The 23,613-nt window shown below is 39.1% G+C and overlaps 1 protein-coding gene across 17 annotated transcripts; it reads left to right on the plus strand.

Annotated features, from left to right (window-relative positions):
- The first annotated feature begins 1,276 nt into the window (after nt 1-1,276).
- Nucleotides 1,277-22,890, plus strand: LOC145459394 (kinesin-like protein KIF9). Of its 17 annotated transcripts, none has more exons than XR_013921377.1 (11): nt 1,278-2,408; nt 5,275-5,362; nt 9,977-10,089; nt 11,819-11,918; nt 14,342-14,440; nt 15,799-15,960; nt 17,095-17,422; nt 19,134-19,266; nt 20,536-20,613; nt 21,455-21,660; nt 22,458-22,890. XR_013921377.1 is itself a non-coding variant. In XM_080338050.1 (9 exons), the coding sequence occupies exons 2-4, from the start codon at nt 5,319-5,321 to the stop codon at nt 15,860-15,862; spliced, it is 207 nt and encodes a 68-aa protein (XP_080194176.1). In that variant the 5' UTR covers nt 1,277-2,408; nt 5,275-5,318; the 3' UTR covers nt 15,863-15,960; nt 17,095-17,422; nt 17,581-17,643; nt 20,536-20,613; nt 21,455-21,660; nt 22,458-22,884. The 17 variants fall into 17 exon arrangements, 6 of the variants coding, with proteins under 6 accessions (XP_080194176.1, XP_080194178.1, XP_080194179.1 ...); XR_013921373.1 differs by lacking the exon at nt 19,134-19,266 and adding an exon at nt 17,581-17,643 and having other exon boundaries at nt 9,977-10,093; nt 22,458-22,888; XR_013921379.1 differs by lacking the exons at nt 11,819-11,918; nt 19,134-19,266 and adding an exon at nt 17,581-17,643 and having other exon boundaries at nt 14,342-14,445.
- The last annotated feature ends 723 nt before the right edge of the window (nt 22,891-23,613 follow it).

Consider the following 23,613-nt stretch of genomic DNA (forward strand, 5'->3'; position numbering starts at 1 on the left):
GCAACAAGTCGTTGCAGCGACCGCTACAGTACCGGTAATCGCCCAGGCCAATGGGCACTTCTTCGATGGCAGTCAGAGATCGAAAAGTGTTCACCATGATCACCAATCAATGTTTTCTTATGAACACGAACAAAAATTTATAAACGTCAAAATATATTGTTTTGTTTTGCGTTTGGAGAGGGTTAGGGTCAAAGTTGGGTTTAGGGTATCCCAAGATTAGGGTTGGGGGATATTAGGGTTGTGAAAAGGGGGGTTATTAGGGTTGCGGGATGGGGTATTAGGGCTGGGGTTAGGGGGATATTAGGGTTGCGGGAGGGGGTATTAGGGCTGGGGTTAGGGGGATATTGGGGTTGCGGGAGGGGGGATATTAGGGTTTAGAGAGGGGGTATTAGGGCTGGGGTCAAAGTTGGTGTTAGGGTATCCCAGGATTAGGGTTGGGGGAGGGGTATAAAGGTTGGAGGAGAAGAGGATATCAGGGTTGGGGGATATTAGGGTTGGGGGTAGGTGGATATTAGGGTTGGGTTGAGGTATTCCAAGATTAGTGCTGGGAAGGGGGATTTTAGGGTTGGAGGTGGGTTAAGGTCAAAGTTGGTGTTAGGGTATCCCAAGATTAGGGTTGGGGGATATTATAGTCGGGAGAGTGTGGGATATTAGGGTTGGATATCGTGTCCCTCACTCCAAACCTATTCTTGGGTTACCCTAACCCTAACACAACTCTAACCCTAACCCAGCTCTAATCCTAACCCTAACTCTAAACCCATCCCCTAACCCTAATATCCCCCTTCCCCAAACCTAATATCCCCCTCTCCTGCAACCCTAATATCCCCCTTTCCAACCCTAATATCCATCATTCCTCGAGCCCTAATATCCTCCCTCTCCTACTCTAAAATCCCCCTCTACTCAACCCTAAAATCCTCCCTCCCCAGTCCTAATATCCCCCTCTTCTCCGACCATAATATCCCCCTTCCACAACCATGAAAAAAAAACAATTTATTTTGACGTTTATAAATTTTATTGTGTTCATGTGAAACATTTGTTGGTGTCATGGGGAGCACTGTTTCGATCTGGGGCGTATATCGAAGAAGCGCCAGCCAATCTTAGTCGAGTTTCCCGTCGACATGTGTATATCGGCTTGAATCGTAATTCATCAATAGGCCTATGCTCCGCTCGGCTGCAGCTCTCTCAGTAAAATTTGCACCGCTTCGACTTTGCCTTTTCATGCTGCGCAGTTTAATTTCCAATGTATTTTGTATCTTGTGTGGGGTTTGATGCTACTATAAACTGTGCTATTGGTGGTGGTAATTTAACAGTTTTATTCTATTAATGTGGAAATTATTACCGTACTGCTTCGTTCACAATACTGTTGGCAGTGCGATTTTTGATAGCCAATGTAATCTCGGGAAACATTTGCTCTGCTCGAACGAACGATATGTGAGAAGTATGCTTTGTCAGACCAGATTTGCAAATAATAACCGGCTCAGAAATCTCTGTAGTCTGTGGAATAGTTCAAAAACAATTGCTGTCGTTATTTTGGTTTGGTCTGGTTGTAAACATTGAGAAGTGCTTGCTTTCATGTCCACCACCAATTAGTGTTCACCATGGACAATGGACATGTATAGTGTACGAAGTGTGGATTAGCAAAAACTTGACACGTAAGCCAATTATCATTATTGCTTCGTCTCCTCTGGACCGTCAGAATTAGTCGACAGTGTTGATTTTATTCATGCACTATGTTAGCTTGCCCCAGTGGTTAAAAGTTGAAATACCCTAGAATTTGCTTGCCTTGTGATATCCTTCTATACCAATTCCTTTAATATTCAATGCATCTTGTGCGGGATTGAATGCTGCTGCCAACTGTAATTATGAGTGGTCATTTTACAGTTATATGCTACTAATGGAAAATAATTATAAGCATTGACTCTTTTGCTACAATCATAAACTGTGTGTTTGTTATTTTTTGTCAGCAATAAATTTATTTGCTACTAAACATAGCAATATTGCTACTGAACATAGCATATACATTGGTGGTACTACACAGCATACTGTCGCCTGAAATTGCAAACTCATTGACATCTTAGTCTACGACAGTGCTCTTCAACAAATTGGTTACTATGTAGCTTAAGCTATCAAGTGTCTCATTAAAAAGGCATTTGGCATTTGTTTCGCTCGTTTTGCTTTCAAATATTTCACAAAAACCCTTCTCGGCCAAACAATGTTGTTGGGAATTTGTACCAAAACGTCTACTGAGGGATTGCATCGCCAGGTCTTGAAATCTTTTCTGCACTCCTATCCAATATACAGCGTATTTTTCACGAGTGAAAAATGTTTGCTGGCAGAAATTGTATTTAAGAGCTGACACAAAGGTACCGCGAGGCTCCAGTTTGTCGAGAGGATGAAAAACCCCACAGGTTTGTTTTGAGGCTTTTGCTTTATTTCTTTTGAACATAAGGTGCAAAACAATCAAGGAGAGTAGGCACATTAGAGCTCGCTACCTGATGATACGTTACTCCAACTTCTGTCTCGCAAGTTTATGATAATAGCAAATAACTCACGATACCGTACTGCGTGTTCTACTCTTTAGCTCAATCTAACTTGAGAATTCATGACAGTTTAATAACGATAAAGCAGCTTTCAGACTACCACCAAAATCTCAGTTTTTCTGGCATCACGCGTCCCGAGCCTCACCAATGAAAAGGAATTAATTTTTTAATATTACAGTTGTATGCTACAATTTTACGGGAATGCATGATATACAGAATATGATGATTGTTTAGCTTAAGAAAGCAGAAAGTCAATCTAACGTCAATTTCCCAGCGGGTCTCAGGCTCAGACGGGCTGATATAGGCCTACTGTATGTCTGCCACTATGGAGATTGTAGTGATCCCTATACCGCTATCACCACACCAGCTTCCAGACCAGGCTCTTGGTCACGTAATAATTAGAGTGCGTGAATATTAATTACCAAGGCTTGTGAGAGCTACGATTAGTGGTGCGTCGTATTCAGTTTTTACAATTGCGTCCAGATAAACTTGACGCAACATTGATAAATTAATGGCAGGGACCAATTTCATCAAAATTTATAGCCGTTTAACTTCTTACAACCAAACATAGCTAGCATGCGATTCATAGATTCAAAACTTGGCAGCAGATACCTCTACCGATATGAATGAACTGGGCCTATTGCCTTGACGTGCAATGGCCCCGACACTGCCGAGACCGAAACGTTCGGAAAACGGCATAGGGCCGTGGTTCTCAAACTGGAGGGCGCGTCCCTCTTGTGGGGGTGTGAAAGCATCTGAAGGGGACGCGGAGCTGTGGTCAACTGAAAAAAAAATTTCGCGCTTCGCGATTTACACCAAGTTCATATTTTGTGTATAGTCCGGAATCCATATAATAGAACTCCCTCATCAATTAACAATCATAGCCTTCCATGCCATCAAACTATCCGTTGAGATTGCTAGCATTCTGGTTGCACTTTGTGATATGACGGTAAAGGGGGAGCGAGATTTCTCAGTATCATAAAGGGGGCGTGTATAAAAAGTTTAAGAACCACTGGCTTAGGGCTTCCCCGTAAGGTAAAGCTTAATGTGGAGATGGTCTTTCAGCTAGTAACGTTTCTCGCTAGCCCCAATATCGATTCCTTGGTGGCTGAACAGCGTTTCCAGGTATCATGCACACTTGCACAGCTCAGAGCTCAAAAATGAAATGAACTTGATGATAATGATTTTTTTTGTTGTATTTGTATTCCTTTAATAAAATATTACTTCTTTTGTGGTCACTATGCCCATTGTCTATGTTAGTTAGCACGGCGTTAGACTGACGTTGAGTTTTAAAACGTTGTTGCGTAGTTTATATCGATATTGAATACTTGCGGCCCGCGGCCGCTACGAAATTTCAAAAGTGGCCCGCGACCCATTTTGAGTTGGCGACCCCTGCTCTAACTAGTCTTAATCCATGGCAAAAATCTCACTGGGCTCACCCTTAGATCAATATAGGAAAATCTAATGTCTGAAGTTATCCGGTCAAATTTTATCAGAACGGGGTAACTTTGGACAGTGCACTACAAAAAAAAATCAGACAAATTTGGTCTCAATGTCTCAAATCGATTTTTTACAAAAAAAAAGTCTTAAAGACCAATTAGTCTTACCAATAACTTTATGTCTCAAAAGTAAGCCAGAAATTGATCGAATATAGTAGCAGTGCTTTGGGGGCATCCTTTTCAATGTTAGGGGTCTGAGCGGAGGAGGGGAAGGATGAGAGAGACCAGAAATTGCAGTGTGGAGATGATCCTGTACTAAGTTTCAAGGTATTCACTAGATATAGTTATCAAGGTACGTGCCACTTACTACTCACGTGTACTATTCAGATCAATATATATATGGTTGTCTGAGTCGAAAATAGCATTTATGGTGAGTGGGTGGTAAAATGAGACCAAATCATCCTCATTTCTTAAATTTGAGACCAAATTTGTCTAATTCTGAGACCAAATTGTCTAATTTTTTTTTGTAGTGTGGAAATTGTGATATTTAGAGCTCCGGAAAGTGGCTGCTTACTCTGTTTCAAAGTTTATCGTCAACTATATTCGTTATGACCGGCCTTATGGCTTTTTAAAATCGAATGAGAAGGTTAATAAATTAGGAGTTTGTCAAAATATGAAGAAATGGGTAGTCTATAAGCCGAGAGATTGTAATCGGGTGCAAGCTACTTCGAAAACTTATCACATACTCTTGAAGATGTACTTGCTGAATGTGGGATATTGTAAATTACAATAAGCAGTGCTTTTCAACCTGTGTGACGGTTCGCGAATGAAAAAAAAATGCAGGGCGAATGATGAGCATGGTGCGAACGAAAATCTCGGATGAGTGCGAACGACGAAGGTGGTGCGAACAATGCGAATGAAAATCCCATATGAGTGCGAATGAAAATCGTGAATAATAATTGTCAATTTTTCTGGCCTGGAATAGTTCAAATATACCTTATAGGAAATTCAACGGCAATATAACTTTTGTTGTTGCGATGCAATTGTAAAAACTTGTTTAAGTTACGACGCACCACTAGTCGTAGCTCTCACAAGCCGTTAGTGAATTAATATTTTCGCTCTATAATAATTACCTAATCAAAAGCTTGGTTTGGAAGCTGGAGCCTGCGACAGGCTGGGAAAATGACGTTAAATTGACTTTCTGCTTACTTTCGCTAAACAATCATCATACTTCCGTAATACCTGTTCGATTAGGGCGAGGCACGAGGATAGTAGTAGTAGACTCACATTTGCAGGTTACTGTAACGCAAATCTTACCCCTTCAAAAGATTATTAAAGTATGGACTGCAAAAGATATAATTTTGGATCGACACGGTGCCAGAGGTATGTGTTAATATGTATGTAATATTTGTTGAATTTATTGCAAAAATCCTGAGATAGATTTTACAAATATGGTCACGGTGTTGGGTACTGGAGCGAATAAGCTTTATCATGAGAATTCATGATAATAATAGTCCGACTGGTTTTTCTGGAAATCATGGTTGAAGACCGTTGGGATTACCTACTGTAGTTACTAGGGATCTGCAACGAGCGTCTATGAGACTCATTCATTTCGAGGCCAGCCTTTTCTGCGTCTGGTCACGTGAAGACAGGTAAGTTTTGGTCAATAAACGGCTGATAAAATGCGGTGCCAAAACATAAGCGTCAGATGAGTAAAGTTATAAGCCTATGAAGCAGTGGCTCTAACGATGGTTTAAGTTGGCATATTTCTATGCTTACTTCGTTTTAGTAATATATTAGCACCAACCCTGCGAATGGGCTGTGAGGAATGGAAACACGGTTGTTGGAATTTGCTTCGTAGTATTATATCGCGAATCAAGTTTCTCTAGAGCAGGGGTTCTCAAAGGGTGTGCCATGGCCCACTGGTGGGCCACAGATCTATTTAGAAAATTTCAGAATTAATGTAAGTTCGGTTATATTTCTTATGTTATTCGCTAAAAATATATTCGTGTTATCTAATTATACGTAGGCTACATAGCTACAAAGCTTTTCATCCGATCCTGATTATACGTAGTGGCACGTATGAAGTCAGCATGTAGAGATCGAAACGGTGGCTTTTTCTACTGGCTATGGAGTAACTCCATGTCGAGTTCACCAGAAAAGCGGAAAAATGTAACCAATTTTTCAGTTTTTCATGAAAATTGGCATGCATAGAAAACTTCATTTTCTGATTTCAGAAGAACAAATTTCATCAAAATCGGTCAACTAGAATCGAAGATATGGTCGTTCAAAAATTGCTGTTTTTGTAATCGCTTAAGCGGAAAAAATGTATAAAATTTATACATTTAATTTGAATTTGCAATATTTACGTCAAATTAAGGGTATTGCAGGTGATAATTTCATACTTGGCCATTCACATCCTACTTCATTCTCTTACCCGTTTTTTGACACATGGGGTTGCATAGTTTGACCTGTGACCCCATGATTTTGTTTGTAGCACAGAAATCACTCACGCGTGACGGCATTTTCAATTTCAAATATCTCTTGCTGACCAGGTGGTATCACCAAGTGTGAGGTGTCGTTGGAAAGCTTTTGTAAATTCTATGTGATCTGTTTGAACTATACCGATTACCCTCCATACAAAGTAATTGACAGATAGAATAAAAGTGAAATTAGGTATTCTACAGAGTTTGTTTTATTAGTGTAAGATGAGAATTTAGATTTAAACATGTTATATGCATGTTAGTTCCTAGTTTCTTCTGAACGTTAATTTCCTTTTCGTGGTGCTGGCAAAAAACAAACTTCATTGTCTTTTTCTTGCTCTTTGGCATCTCTCACCAACCTTTCATTTGCTCAAAAATTTTGAGATTTTCTGGAGCCATTGTTAGGACTCGAATGATTTGAGCTCTTGATGAATTTGGGTTATTGATTTTTCTTTTTATATTATATTTTCGAAAGTTGCTTCATTACAATTTTTCACTTTATTTGTCTGCCATCTCCACTAATTCTGGCATCTCATCACCTTGAAAACCTTGTTTGACAAGCTTTGCTTCAACATTGAGATTAAATTTTTTTTTTGACATATCCAATTTTCAATTGATAAAATATGATCTATTTTTGTTTTTGGTAGTGGAGAACCTTTTTGTGAGAACCAGCTTCCAAAACAGAACCTATACTAGAAATACAAGAGTTAATCAATAGGCTTGCAGCCTGTTATGAATGTGTCATAGTAAAAAATTTCAAAAACGTGACAACTTTTTAAAGACTGTTTTACAACAAATTTTTGGATTGTTTTGATTAATTCCCCACTAGTAATATTGTTGATTTCAGAAGTCCTTTACATGAGCTTTCCAACGACACCTCAAACTTGGTGTTACCACCTGGTCAGCAAGAGATATTTGCAATTGAAAATGCAGTCACGCGTGAGTGATTTCTGAAGGTGCGAACAAAATCATGGGGTCACAGGTCAAGCTATGCAAGTAGGGTGTAAATGACCAAGTTTGAAAGTATCACCCACATGTCTAAATTTTTAGCATTTTTTCCGCTTGAGCGATTTCAAAAACAGCAATTTTTGGAGGGCAATATCTTCTATTTGACCGATTTTTATAATATCTACTTTTCTCAAATCAGAAAATAAAGTTCTGTAAGCATACCAATTTTCATAAAATTCCGAGGTAGTGGTTACAGTGGCCAGGAGAACTGACATGGATTGACTCTAATGACAACCTACAGCTTAAAGAAACTGAAATAATTTCAAGCTTATAATAACTGGAAGATAATGCTGAAGTAACCAAGTATCCCGGAAGCGTCATATGTCGTATGCCGTTGATAAGGGTATGCAATGAACTCGCAATGAAGTGAAATTGATGTACAGATTTACTGTACTTTGGCAGGCCGTATTATTGTAAGCTAAAAATAGTCATAGTCGCAAATTATTAGCAACTTCTGGCGAAGGTATACTGCACCACCTCAACGAAGCTTAATGGATTGAGAATTTATTGAAGCGCATTAATCTTTGAAGTCGGTTTAAAATGTCCGGCCTGGAAATCATTGTACATATTGAAAGAGTCACAGGAATTGATTGTATCATTTGATTGAATATTCTGACATCGCAACTTCAGTTGTTTTGGTACAAGACATACAGAGTACGTCATGCATATTGAAAAATCTTTCTTCGCTTCTCAGTGGTACCCCATCCACCAATGAATTGTTCGATGCTGGCCTAGAATGATTATAATATTCCCCACAATAGTATCACTAAAGTCCCAATCACACAGTACGGGGATCTGATAATTGTGTTTCGCGACGCGAATGGAGCAGCGGACGAAAATAATCTACTTAAGAGTTTTAGCTTTTGATTAACCAGGACCGTAACTACCGCACCCACACACCCACGATGTTCACCAAATTTGGTTCAATTTTAACCAGTGGAAGAGGAGTTATTGCCGTCGAAAAATTTGGATTATGAAGTATTTACGGTGACCAACTCTTTAATTATTTATTATAGTGGTGCCCACCGTAAATACTATATTATTCAAATCCAAATTTTTCGACGACAATAACTCCACTTCCACTGTTTAGAATTGAACCAAATTTGGTGAACATAATTTCAATAGATATCCTAACACTTTCATGGGGTGAACAGAAAATTTTCAAATTTTTGGTTATTTTATTTTTTTATGATAAATAGAAACTTTCTTCTCCAATAGCAAATCGGCTACTGGTTGGAATTGAACCAAATTTGGTGTGTGGGCTTAGATTAGGTAACCTAACAATTTTATCAAGTAGTCATTACGATTTAGAACAGCAATATAATTTAAATCAGCAATAAATCATCACAATAACATGCTTAATGTTTGCTGTTGCTGACACCGCCAGTGCATGGTATACCCCTTATCACCATATGATATTTATAAGTTCCAATTAGTGAAGACAAGAGGGGAAATTGAGATAAGGGATGAATAAAAGGGCATTAGCATTCATAAACTATTATTTATATTTATTTTTTATTTTGGGGGGGATTGAATAGAAATAATACAATTGGCCAGACGTGTAGGCCTACTATTTTCTTTCAGTTTCAGCCACTTCTCTCATTAACTCTTACCAAATAAGCCTCATTCACGAGGTTTCATAATATATGTAGTGTAAAGACATCCAAAAACGACATTGCCTAAAGGTACCCCACTGGCCCACATACCTGAGTGAGTAACTTTGGACATAGATAATTTTAAAATATAAGGTACTTATTTATGATCATGAAGATTTTGTAGTAGTTAATTCTAATCTTTGATCCCATGACCCTTGAAAAATACAAAACTTGTCTCCCCTAGCATTTCCAAGATCTATAGCGGAAATGTTGGAAATTGTCCAAAGTTACCCCAGTTTACGGGTACTCAATTTTCAAACACAGCACAGTTTTCGGGTAATTCAACACGACTTGACTGAGTGGATTTGTCATGACAAGTGGTCGTAAGACTGTTTTCGAAAATTCTATAGGCCTATCTATTAATAGTGTCATTGGTTATTTTGCGTGTCGCGAAGATTGATGTTGCAATTTCAGAAATATCGATCAACTGCGATAAGTATGTGATTCTTTGAAACTACTCATTTCCAAATCTTGAATTTTGACTTCTACATGAAATAGTTTTGACATGTCTTGGAAATGGTGAGTTGTGGAGTATTATTAGTTCTTGTACACTTTGAAACCAGTTACTGCAGTCATTTTCAAATATTCATTTCTACTTGTATGTCAAGTTGTTTTGACTCATCTTGGGAATCAAAGGGTTGAAACCAGGTCACAACGTTCCGTCTCACTTTTATAGTTCTGACTCGAGGCAAGTCGAGTCCAAGTCATTGTCTGCTGCTTCCTTGACAGCAGTCATACGGTGAAAGTTTTGTGAAGCAACTGTTGTTTGCTCATCATGTATTTCGTAGCTCAACATGTTCTGAATAAAGCTTGAATCATCATCTGCCAACCTACCAACAATGCGCTTTCAGAATCCCCACCGGTAACAGACTCTTTGAACACCTGATCAGCAAGCTGCTGCTGTCGTGATCATTCAAGCATAGCCGTGATCGGTGAAGCATAGCCAATTAGCCAATCACGAGCCGTGGGTATTTGATTACTAGTCTTCTTTCAGGCTCATTGTTGTTTTAATTATCAATAGTCTATAGATAGAAGGAGACACGATCACCGAGAATTTTAAAGATTTTCCAAATTTTGTACAATCCTAATGACCAGCTTAAAAAATCTTATCAATGTTTCTGAAGCGTGTATGCTATGATTAAATTATAGTTTGATTTGTTTTAAATATATACAATATTTAAAGATATCATCTCCATAATTACCCGGTCCCCATATAATTATATAAGGATGTTGCGCTTTAGCTAATAATCCCAACTTAACATAGTGCAGCCCGCGAATGGATTCAGATTTTTAATGTGGCCCCGCAAGCTGTAAAGTTTGCACACCCCTGGGTTGGTAAAGTTTTGAGCTCGCGGGCCGCATTCAACATCTAAACCCATGCGCGGGCCGCACTATAAGAAATTGAGATTATGAACCAAAACGCAATATTGGTATTTGATTGTATAGTGAGGTAATGGAGATGCTTATTTAAAACATTGCTTTGTTGATATCGTACACACGTCAGAAATTTAGTGGTGAGATTTCATAAGCTGATCGACCTCTATAACCAATTTGTCAAAATTATAGAGATGAAAGTCGGTTGTCCCGATTCTTTGAACAGGATTGAAATTTAAATATGTCAGCAGCGATTTGTTCATAGATTTACCTATTCCACTTTTGGTTCAGTTCCACGACGAACAAGGCAACTATGTTAACTTCAAACACTATTCTACGATGTGTAGGTAAAATATAAATACCCCATCGCTTGCAGAGAACGAGTCTACCTAAGACAAGCGCGAATCGTTTGTATCAGCACATCACTAAAATAATTAAAACACTGGAGTGGCCAATATGAAATCCCACTCGTGATCCCAATTATGTCAATCTCGTTTAGGGTTTCTGTTATGTTTAGTAGTTGAAACCTTTCCAACTTCGTTGGCCTTGAGATCGGGCTGTCGCGCCAGAAATTAAACATATAGTAAGGAAGTATTTACCTTGGAACAGTGGTTCTCAAACTTTTTAAGACGCGCCCCCCTTATGATGGGGAAAGAATTCGAGCCCCCTTATCATCATATCACAAAACGCAACCAGGGTGCTAGGAAACTTAACTGAACTGATAGTTTGATGGCACGAGAGATTTTTAAGTATGAAATTGAGACTAAATACAGAGCAACAATGATGAAGTGAATGAGAAATTCTTTTCAGTGGAGCTCAGCTTCGTGCCCCCTTCAGATGCTTTCACTCCACCAAGGGGGGGGGGGGGAGGGGCCGCACCCCAGTTTTGTAATTATCATAGTGAAATATACTAAAAAAAAGTTTAATCAAGTCCTTGCAATAATTCGATTTTTGGTAAACCTTTTATCAATATTTAAAAAAAGTTTCGTTAGACTCTCGCAGGCCGCACAGAACGGTGTTGCGGGCCACATGTGGCCCGCGGGCTGTAGTTTGCCCACCCCTGGTCTATAGTCATACGTCCTGCCCAATGACTCGAGTACTGGCTGGGTCAATACACAAATTGACTCGAATCGAGTCATTTTACGCATATGAAAATATGACTTGAGTCGAGACGAATCACCAAAAATCGTGACTCGAGTCATTACAACCCTAAGAAATCATAATATCTACACTACATGTAGGCTATCTACTTGACTTGAAATTTACGTTGTTGCTTGCAATGCATTTCACGCGGGTAACTGAAATTCTTTTGTCTCCAGCACGTATTGCATGGAGTTTGGTTTTCCTGAGGTGGATCAATGTGATCAACAGCCGTGCATGGTTTCACAAGAGTTTTGTCTGGAAAAGCTCAGCTGACCGGTACTGTCCATTTCTCATGCCATTAGGTTTACGGGGATGCGTCAATAATTGGGCTCGCCACAATCGTTATAGAGTGTAACTAATGATTCGAGTCGAGTAGTCGGAGATCAGGTTATCGCAGGGGTGGGCAGTTATTTTACTCAGCGGGCCAAATGACGAGCATAAAATATGTTGGCAATAATTGGTAACATGTTATACCCTAATCGCGCCAGCGCGGAATTTTTCCAAGATTCATGATTCGATCGGTAAATAATATTGGTAATTGCATATATATTGCTATATATTATTAATCCCTCTCAGCCCACGTACTCCTGTTTTATCGCCAGAGCCGAGTGAGATGTTGTCTTCGAAATATTTGGAAGAGCCCTTTGATATAATTACTTCGTTACATGTTGTTATTTCGTGACCTCCAGTCTGCTATGTGAAAGCGTACCAAACTAAAAGACGCACACGATTCCAAATTTGTATTTCTACACTGCAAAATATTGCCTATGCACAATTGGAGATCGTGCTTTTCGGTTAACATTAGGACAGTACTTTTCAGTCAAGGTTTTCCAGCTGTCGAACTTTTTTCCCTTTACTTAATTTGATCAGTAGTTGCAATTGCAGTGCCTTCTTGGAGTTCCACGCTGGCCTAAACTTCATAGGTTTTGGTGCGTCGTGGCACGGTAATAGCTGACGTCGAAATGCCTAATCCTATAAACCATGCTTTCTTAATCGCGCTTAGTGCGAGAAAAATTCGAAAGAAGTAGCATAAATTATACTTCTTAACCATGACGACCTGCTCGGCACTAACTACTAAAAAAAACGGATTTTTCCTGACTCCCCCTCTGAAACTTTTTTAAATTTCAACGTTCAGCTTGATATCCTTTATGGGTGATCATGACGCAAAGAAATCACGGCACTGATTGACTTGTTTTACGAATTAGGGATTTGGAAACGCATCACGTAACAATTTGAAACACAGATCGTGAAATGCGTAATGTGACGATGGCAACAAAAAGGATTGGTGGCTTCTTGTGACTTTAATCGTACCGGCAGAATTTGCTACATTTACTCTATTTTGAATCTGGATTACGCATGTGAGGTACATAGAGGCTGCGTAATCGCGGCTTGTTAATAAACATGCTTGATAGTAAACGAATTTGCGGTCAGTTTATACATACATACATACTATGGTTTTATTCCATACAGCAACATTAAAAATAGGTTAAATATATTTCATTTCAAGCAACCTTTCGCGGGCCGCACTTTGCCCAGGCTTGCTTTATCGAGTACTTGTACACTCCTCGCCGCTAACATTAAATTTATCAACAACAATAGTTTCAATACAATTTACAGCTGGGGAAATTTTTCGAAATTTTTCTGCACTCTGTTCAGTAGTGGCACTCATTCCAGAGGAGTCAAAACTTTCGATATCAAGAGCCTGCAAGACATCTTCTGATCGTTGTGTTCTACTATTAGCGCGAATCAAAATCATCTATCTATCTGCGGCCAGAACTATCGCTTGCGTCCGTTCACAAACAGCATGTATTTTAATCAATTCCGCCCATGTTCAATGTCTTAGCAAACATGACAATCACAGAAGGCGTGACAGATATCATATTTCTATGCAGTACGTGTCAAATGACAATCGCTGCATTTTGCCTGTGTAGAAATTGACATCCTTGCACATCAATATCGAGGTTTTGGTCTTGTCGCGTCGCGTCTTCTAATTAATCACGTTTGATCAATGTATTGGTGCGGATTTTGTTTGCTCACTCGAAGAGCAGCATCACAAAATCCATTGCTTATTTCTAAAACGCAGTATTCACTAACTAGTCAGGCGGTTTCAGGCCTAACTGGATTATGGGTATGCCGCATACCCAAAAAAGTTCCTAGGTATGCGCGGGAGCACGGCATACCTGAGTTGAGCGCCTTTAAATGAAATGTATTCATTGTTCGTTTAGTCACTACAAGTGGGTGAATTGACATTTTTGGCGCTTTGTGTTTCCAAATCAATGATGATGATGATGATTACGCTTTCTCAAAAAACCAACTAGATAAGGTCCGGATTCAAGACTTAAAAGGTCAGCATTCGAGCTGCAGTCCACCAGTTGAGTAGCCCTGGTGTACAGCATTTCTTGACCTAACTCATTTTTGGTGGTTGCGTGGATGCCTTAACCTTGGTCTCAACAGCTAGACCTGTCTTGGTCTCTTCTTGCCATTTGGTCTTGTTGTTGCCGGCAAAAAAGCTACCTGATGACAAAAAATAAGATAGAATAAGGAACTAAGTCAAAAATAACGACAGATATTGTATAGGAGAATGTAGTTTTATAGTTTTAGCTTTAACATTGACCTATCCTGGACCCATCATGTGATGTTCTTAACCTGGGGTCCTTGAGCACTCTTATTGCATTCCTTATTTACTATTTCTCTGTCAGGTCATCAACATTCATGCTGCTAAAGGCGAGTGGCAAAAGATTGCAAACAATCAATTGTTCAAGGTGGACGGGATCCTTCACAATGCAAGTCAAGAACAGGTGGGGTGAGCAATGTTCTGTAATAATTTTGGCAAAATCGTCATTGGGTGGATCTACTTGGTAATGCATCATCACCGCACAGGGTAATCGTGATTTTGCAATAATCAATTACAGCATTTTCAATCAATGGTAATCGTGTGATCGGTTACATTTGAGAAATTTCAAAGTCGTAATAATCGGTAATTTTGCAGATATTCTATTGTTTTGTAAAAGATCAACTCCCGTTATCAAACTTTTCCCTTATACAAGAACTATGATGTAAACGGAACACTAAATAGTGCGAAGTATCCAGTTGCTTACAGTAGAACGTTAAGATATTTCAACTACACTGCTCATCACTATAACCCAACCAAACTATTCATCATAAAAAATATGTGGCAGCTTTCGTATTATATGGATTGTAAGAATGTAGGTGTATAGCATCTGTGTGTTACGTTATGATACATAGTGGCAGATATGACTAAATTTTCTGTTTATGTTGTCATATTTTCCTGATTCCGTCACCAATCTTCATTTTTCCATTATTTACAAAATTCACACCACCCTACTACATCATGTTATATCTTGTGTCGATATGAGGCAACCTTGTCTTATTCTGATATGCGTTCAAAGCACAGGTGTACGTCTGAAGCAGTGGAATTGTTATCGCGACTAATCAAGATTACTTTTCCACGTAATTGTAATCTTAATTGATTACTGCAAAATTAGGCTGTGATCACCATGAGGTGGTTTTGAAGTAATCGCAATCCACTATATTAATGCAGTAATCAGACCATATCACACCATTCATTGACAGTGGCGTGTTTATGTGATAGCCCTCATCATCTTATCATCTTTTTATATGCCTCGTACTTTGGTCAATATTTTTTGCGTTATTTTGGATATTTCCTGCTTTTCGTAGTAGAGTGGCAATTTTAATGTACAGTTGACTCCGCTGAATTTGGACACTTTGCTTACGCTCACTTTTTGCCGAATTAGGCGAAGAATCATTTCTTAGTTACATGGGCACGAGCTCATTGTTGATGGTTACTGTATGGATCGTCCTTGTTTCACTATAATCACTCATATTGTATTGAAACGAATGGAATAGTCTACTGGTTATTGTGTCATCTTTACTTAACGATAGGAGATGTGAACCTGTGTCCGAATTAACTGGAGAATTAATCGTCAATTTCTACTATTGCTCATTCCCGATCAGATTGTCCGAATAAAGCGACTGCCTGGGTTATCCAGTGTCCGAATTAGGATGATTCAACTGTAATTAATGTACGGGTCAACGCATGCAGTCAATGTAATCGAACCGATTACTTTTATTGGGCCTCTCTGTATCGTCATTCCTAAAAACTGGTTACTCAAAGGTTTACGCTGAAGTGGCGTCGAACTTGGTCAAGAGATCTCTGCAAGGGTACAATGGGACTTTGATGGCGTACGGACAAACCGGCGCTGGAAAAACGTTTTCCATCACAGGAGCAACTGATCATTTCAAGCAAAGAGGAATCATTCCCAGAGCTGTCACACAGGTATTGTGCAGTTAAGAGAGGTGGTCACTCTGGTCAGTAACCTAGTTATTCAAAGTACTTGAGTAGGTTTTGCCTTCTCGCGCTGATTGCTTGAGTGGTTATGTTTATATAGTACTTACAAGATTTTAAAGCATAACTTATTTACTTTATACACATTGGAATTTGTAATGTAGGAAGTATATTTGTGACGATTTCACATCACTATCATGAGAGAAATCGTATCAACATCGCGAATTAACCCCCATATCAAGGTAACTGATTATATTTTGTACAATTGTGCCAATTTTTAGTATCCTATCATTTTGCTTTAGTCACAAAGATCTACGGGTACCGTATTATTACTAAAGTAGACATGAACTGCTAAAAACGTGTAACCCCTTGACTTGCGTACTTTTCATTTTCTACTTCCACTGGAAGTAGTCTTTAGAATCACTTCTTCTCGTAATCCAGTCGAAATTTTGATTCTCGCATTGTAAACCCTCAGGTAATCTGATTGCTAGGTCAGTGGTTTCCAACAGCCAGCCAGCCAAATATATTTTAATTTTATATCTCATTTGCAAAATGCAAGGAATTGGACAATCAGCCGTGAACAATAGAAATCAAGCATCCAATGCCGGCCGCATGCACAGACGGCAGCGTATGCATTAAAGGCCTATCTCTTCATCAAGGTTTGCAAATGCCAAATCGGATTATACAAATTGCTTTGCTATTTCTCATGTGTTTATTTTTTGTTAGGGACACGTATTTCATCATTTATATTATAAATAGGGCTGGAGGAAATCGAATACATCAGTGATTTGATTCCGAATCGAGTGTCAGAGCATCACTTTTTGCGTAATCATACCAGTATGGATGATGTGATAAGTTCAGAGATATGTACCTTTTATGCAACCACCAAGAATATATTGATCGTCCTACATCACATAGAAATAAATTTTGTATTTCATTGCACTTTATGATAATACCATCGTAGTTTCAAACTGCACTACGTGTACACGCAATTGAGATTTCAAAGCTGCCGCGTTGGGAAATAGTACCAAACTATAATCGAATCATCAAGCCCAGCCCTGATCATTACCATTCGCTATTGACAATACCTAAAAAATTGATATGTATCTCGGGCTTTATTTGCAGCTGTCCACTCTGAGATTTTCGATGCGAATGAAGCGTGTTGCGTTACGACCTGCCAGGAATGTGGACCCCATGAAATTGTTGAGCTGTCTTCAAAGACGATGCAAAACAAATTTTAGTCAATTCCGACTAGTAGAAGGGAGCTATTTGAGTTTTTCGTTGATAATCCCCGGCTCAAGGATAATCCGACAAATATCAACGAAAAGCGCGAATAACTCCGCTTCGACTGGTCGGAATTGACTCAAATTTGGTGTACAACACATTGTCCAACAATCCCCAAGTTCAATATGATCCTATCACGGAAGGTCAAATGAACGAAATACGCAAACAGGTAAATCAAATCAGGCTTTCAAAGAATCGTAAATTGTGCTTGCTGTACTTGATAGCATCATAATTGAAAAATTTTATTTTCCCCATTTTTTGTACCCAAATCAGTTATAGTCATGTATTTGAAGGTATTTACTTATATTTTCAAAAACATTTTGACAGGGCGCGATGATTCGAGTACTCTCATCTGCATCGAGTGTTAATTTTCATGCTTCAAGACGAGCAGTGAGAGATTATTTTTTCAAACTAAAATGAGAGTCAATATTATTTTCATTGTGGAAGGATTGAAACCTCGATTAGTTGTACTATAGCAGTGGTCGGGAACCTTTATTGTCCGAAGAGCCATATTGGCCCTACTTTTTCCATCTCAACTCTCAAAGAGCCATACATGCCAATCAACTGTTACGTCACAATTGAAAATTTGTGACGTCATGGTAGCACTAATTCAAACTCACTACATGGGATTCCTCGTGTGCGCCATATTTTATCTGTAAAAACTGATATTTATTGTTCGAAAATAAAGCTGGAAACGAGAGGTCAGGCACAGACGGGTAAGCCTCGCCATTGATAACGCAATTCATCGTAAGTAGCTTAGAACTTATTATAACTGATAATAATCGAAAGTGACTGTCACACTGATTTCGAAAATATATCGACTTCCAAATTCTTAAAGTATTCGGCGGTAACCAGAGCCGTAACAGCACTTCGTCACCCCCCAAAAAACGTTGGTCTTGGGCCCCCATATGATGATAAACCGGAATTCTGGGGGCTTCGTTCCCCAGACCCCCCTGAGGTTATGCACTGTTTATCGCTACTTATTATCTACATTGGGAGCCGTTTGCTGACTCAGCTATACTCGCCTGCACGCGCGAAGCGGGAAAAATGTATATAATTCATGATTGAATCGGTAAATGTGATCGGGAATTGCATACATAATGCTATCAATTTCTTGTCCTCTCTGCTCACGTAATCAGATTTACCGGTAGAGTTGAGTGAGGTGTTATGGAAACTGTAGGGCTCGTTGGTATCACTCTGTAACATGATGTTATTTTCTGACCTCCTGTCTGCTATATCAAAAATATAGAACCGCCCAAACGTAGGCTACTAAACTAAAAGACGCACACGATTTTAAATTGGTATTTCTTCACTGGCATATAATTTCTCCCTGCGGGATGGTATTTGTCTTGTGAGGTTCAGATTGCCAAGATAGGGACATTCGGCGCCAGTCATTGAGGCGCCTAATTAAACCTATGTGTATGTGTATGTTGTATATATAACGAAGTTTTCAGTCAGCATAAGGGCAGTCCTTTTCGGCCAAATGTATTCTCGCTGTCGATCGTTCTGGCACACTTCTTGGAGTCACATGTAGCATGGCATAAAACTTTATATGTCTTGGTGCATCGTGCCCCGGTAATGGCCAAGGCCAATATGCTCACTTCTATAAATCTTGTGTGTTTTTTCCTGAGGGAAGAGTACCCCAAAATCATAATACTTGGCAAATTGAAATCGCGTCCAGCGCGAAAATTTTCTGAAAAAGTTGCATAAATTTTCGTAAAGTACTCAAAAATTTATGCTAATTCACGAAAAAATTTTGGGCCTCCTTCGAGCTCGGTTCCACCTCAATTGGGGGGTTGAGGGTGTGACAGTTCCGGCCCTGGCGGTAACATAACGTTCCGCTACATGCTTATACATTTTATCGCCGGTACTATACACAGATCTATACTTACCAATCAAGAGCGTGGATAGCTATGGCGTGTATTTGAAATCTGCGTCTTGAAATGGGCGTCGCCATGTCTGCTATGATCTTTGATTAATCAACGTATTGCACAATTCAAGATTTCGAGTCGGGTACGTAGAATTCGCGAGTGATTTTGGCCTCCGGCGTGACAGTAACTTAAATTTTATGATTTTGAAAAGAGGGGGTCCGAGCCCCTAAACCTGAAGACGGCATTGTCTTTACCTCTCAAAGACATGATTATACTGCCACCAGAATAATTATTTTGGTCGTGATGAAAATTCACCAGCAAGTCGCTGCAATATTGATCAATTGAGTACAAAGATAAATATTTGGCAAAAGAGCCATATCTTATACCCAAAAGAGCCATATATGGCTCGCGAGCCATAGGTTCCCGACCACTGTACTATAGCGTACGAAATATGTGGTACAAAGCTTTGCACGTTATAAAAATGGCATTTCTGTGTAGAAGTGATCAACCTACATCGTTGTCACTAAGTTTAATGAAATTGGCATGGTTGAGAAGATAGCAGATTATATTTCATATGATGTGTAACTGGCTTTTATTTAAATTCTTTTCCTTGCTTTATGTGATGCCTTTTTGCATATTGCTTTCCAATTTCTTTATCATGCATTACCTTGCTTCATGTGACACTGCCTCTTCGTACATATTTTTGCCATGTCTTTTAGTATTATTTTGCTAGCTTGAGGTAATTGCGTTATTCACTGCATGTATAAATTTTGCAATATACTGATTTTCCCGATGACTGTGTGAATAGATGTTATTGTAGTAGGTTTCGGGGTATGATATTAGTGGATGAGATAGTACAGAAGTAGGAGACAGGGCTAGTGGTCGCCTGCGGAGGCGGGCTGTGGCACCTATCCGGCGTCTTGGGCACCCAATTGGTACCCTACCTAATACCGACAGATCCGCCACAATTTCGTGGTTACCAGTTGGTTTCCCTCGTGGTCACTTGCTTTCGACCCGCGTTGGTCCCTTGTTGTCCCCAAGTGGCCGGTGAAATATCTGTCTTGGCTGTCCCAATCTCGAGTCAATACAAAAATTGACTCGGGTAAGTCGAGTAACCAAAAAATCGTGACTCGAGTCATTACAACCATGGGAATGAAATCGAATTTTAAGGCATTTAAAAAATACTCTGCCCAATTTTTGCTCCAAACAAAATCATGACTTATTGTGATTGTACTTTATGGCACTGATGTGTATGAAACAATGTATTTTAGATTTAGACAGGCATTTTCTGATCTAATCATGAGAAAACAAGGTTTTGACATATTTGAAAAATTCAATGGGAAACTATAGCATTCAGATAATCTGCTTACATGTGAAATTTTTTTATTTGACAAATATTTTTGTTTTACAGATGAGGCGGAAGACCCAGCAGCTCTACCGGTACTCTGGATTAGCAAATGAGTGGATTATACGGATAAGTACGGCCTAGGTATGGAAATTTTGGAATCCTAAATATCCCTGTTTGTATGCACAGTAGCGATGCCAGATGCGTCGTTTCTGTATTATAAAATGGCTGAAAAATGAAAATAATTGATCTCTAAAAATGATTTTATTATATGGCCTGAAGTGTCAACTCTAATATTTCTATCATGATTTTTTGTTCTTACACCCAATTTCAGAAAACGAATTGAAATTTTTATCATATCTTGATGACTTCTTGTAATACAAAGCGAGTATCGCTGCTCTAATCCAATTTTAATCTATTTCCCTGTCCTCCATAAAATGCTCCAGGAGAACTGCATCATGCAAAATGAGCCAAACTTGGTGTGCAGACATTTGCCATTCTCGTCTATATCAGAATCAACTCTGTTTCGATACGAACTGAACTTGATTTCTGTTGCATTTCTTTCTAACGGGCAATTTATTCAATTGTCAAGTGGTTGCAAATTCACTACTTTCAACTTTAATTTAATTTGCAAAACTCAAACTGCCTAGCCGTTTCCAATCTAATTTCAAAAACCTGCAAAGTTTTTTAGCTGTTCAACAGTGGTCCCTACATCGTCCCTTTTTGAAAATTTTGACTTTGACCATATACTTTGGTCCTAAACCTGATTTGTTTTGAATTTACCTCGACAATTCAAATTCATATGTCCACTTCACTAGAAATTCATGCTACTTAAGAACTCGCAACCACGTTAAGACAAAAGACCTATGTCCAAATAGCGATGGAAGAAAAAAAATCAAAAAGTTGGAGCCGGACAGTTTGTTTTCCAGCAACGATATAGAAATTGTTGTGGTCCGAATGTTGATAAATTCACTTCAAATTTCAGGTTACCAGCTATGTGACAACAGCAATGGAGTTTTGTTCAATGATAGCACACGAATACTTCTGTACGCCAACGACGAGCAAGTGGAGTACATTGACAGAGACATGGCAGAGCCTTATTACACACTTCAACAATACCCGCCTACGCTAACCAAAAAAGTCACCTAGCTCAAGTATTTCCGCAACTGCATGAGCGAGCATTTGCTCAAGGTGGGTCGAGTTTATCGTGATCTCATTTGAAATAAAAGTGTATTTACAACCATTCGTAAATCAGGCGCATTAATACTCTCAAGTTGGTATTTTTTGGCAATTTTGACAAGATAGGGTGACATTATTCGTCTCCACACTGAAGCATGATTTTACTCTGCGCTGCCTTCATAGCAGACTTATACAACTGGTTAATTCTAGTTGTTAAATTGGACTGAATAGAGCGGAATGCCGGTAATCTAATTCTAGTCTAATTTGTGAAATGTTGATTTGCTCTAATTCTAATCTAATTTATGTTTTTCTGAAAATGCTACAGGAGAACTGTATAGTATGAAACCAAGTAAGCTTGCTGTACAGATATTTGCCATTCTCGTGCTTTTGAGAACGTGCTCAGATTTGTATGAACGGAACTTGATTCAAGTTCAAGTTTTCGCGGGTTCAGTAATTATAATCAACTGTGTCAGAAAACCAGTTGCTACAATTCTAATTTTAATCTAATTCGGAAATCAACAGTACAGCTATAAATCTAATTTAATTTGGAAAAAACTGAATAACTAGAATTGTAATTATTGTATTATTTGAAAAAAGCTCGTAATCATTCGAATTTTAAAAACAAACAAGTATTGCTGAAAATGTGTTTTGCTAAAAATCTAATGTCCAGAGTCACTCGAAATGACGTTCGACTCAAGGCTACCGATTACATCGCAACACTTGAAATGAGTCGCTACGTTTCAACTAAGATGTGTAGGTTTGAACTTTAAATACCGGCACACTTTCTTGACTGTGGATTTGCGTTTCAGGCCGGGGCGTCCATGGCACCAAAGGAAGGTGACCAGTACGCTCGTCTGCCCTTCCTCAGAACGTAGTTTTGGGTGAGAAGCGCCATCGTGCTGCATCTCAGCAACGGGACCATGCAGATCAACTTCTTTGAGGTAATGTGAGATTGTGTTTGGGATATGGCAGGTGCGGGCAACTTCTCCAGTCGGCAGGGTCGCATAGGGGAAACTAAAGTACTTGAGAGGCCGGGTTCTTCAATCGATACAGTAAACGCGTATATATCCACTTATAGAAGGATTAGATCCTTTTTAATCTAAACCTTCAGTTTAAAGCCTTGAGATAAAAACATGATGCAATGAATTTATTGCCGTACTTCAGAAGCTGTTGATCAGCGGTTGATAAAAGTTCTTTGAACTCTGAATACATGTTGTTCGTAGAAACCCTTAATTAAAATTGCACGTGGATATCAGTTAGCTTAGAACACACGTTGTTCATATTCATGGCCGAAGATATGTGATTTCAAATGCAGATAGGCACGGGCCACATTATCATGCAAGACCAGAAACTGTATGCGGGTCGCTCGCAATCCCGCTGCGGGCCGTATGTTGCCCGCCCCGGGTATATGAAATATTTCAAGAGATTCTTGAAGGTGCAAAGTTGATCACGACTTCGCATGTCCTTTCCACTGACGTGCATAGCTATGTACTACATGTTTCGTAGGCTGTGATACGATTTATTCGAGTATTGAAATTATACGCTTCTCGCCACTGAAAGTTTATTTATCAACAAGAATATAGTTTCCATACTAATTTTCACTGTTGAAGCCTGGAGACCTTGATTGGCGGTATCGTGGCATACCAAACATAGTGCAAAGCTACGAAGGTTACTGGATGTAGCAAATATATGAAATCATGATCATCCCACAACATTGGCACCAAGTGAAATAAAATCGGAATGGTCTAAAAAATACCAAAGTATCTTTTGAGATGGATAACAAGCATTATATTCTTTGCTGTGGGATGAATGGTGCATATTCGAACGTTGACGAAGTACATTCTGTTGTGATGTGATGCATAGGCGCCGAACGCTAATTTTCCTTAGGTATGCGGGTTCGGTGACGTCACAAATGAATGACGTCATAATGTGACGGAGTTGATAACTAGGGTTAATATAGCATCG

This window comes from Botryllus schlosseri, chromosome 16 (assembly GCF_051294905.1).
Source record: "Botryllus schlosseri isolate E-star chromosome 16, Bs_hap1, whole genome shotgun sequence".
Lineage (NCBI taxonomy): Eukaryota > Metazoa > Chordata > Ascidiacea > Stolidobranchia > Styelidae > Botryllus > Botryllus schlosseri.

Bases quoted from the DNA above. Each gene is read 5' to 3' on its own strand.
- LOC145459394 (XM_080338048.1), top strand. From the start codon at position 5,576: ATGAGACTCATTCATTTCGAGGCCAGCCTTTTCTGCGTCTGGTCACGT. The intron at 5,632-14,341 runs GTAAGTTTTGGT...TTTCTCTGTCAG, and splicing joins GTCTGGTCACGTGAAGACAG to GTCATCAACATTCATGCTGC. The intron at 14,441-15,798 runs GTGGGGTGAGCA...GGTTACTCAAAG, and splicing joins ACAATGCAAGTCAAGAACAG to GTTTACGCTGAAGTGGCGTC.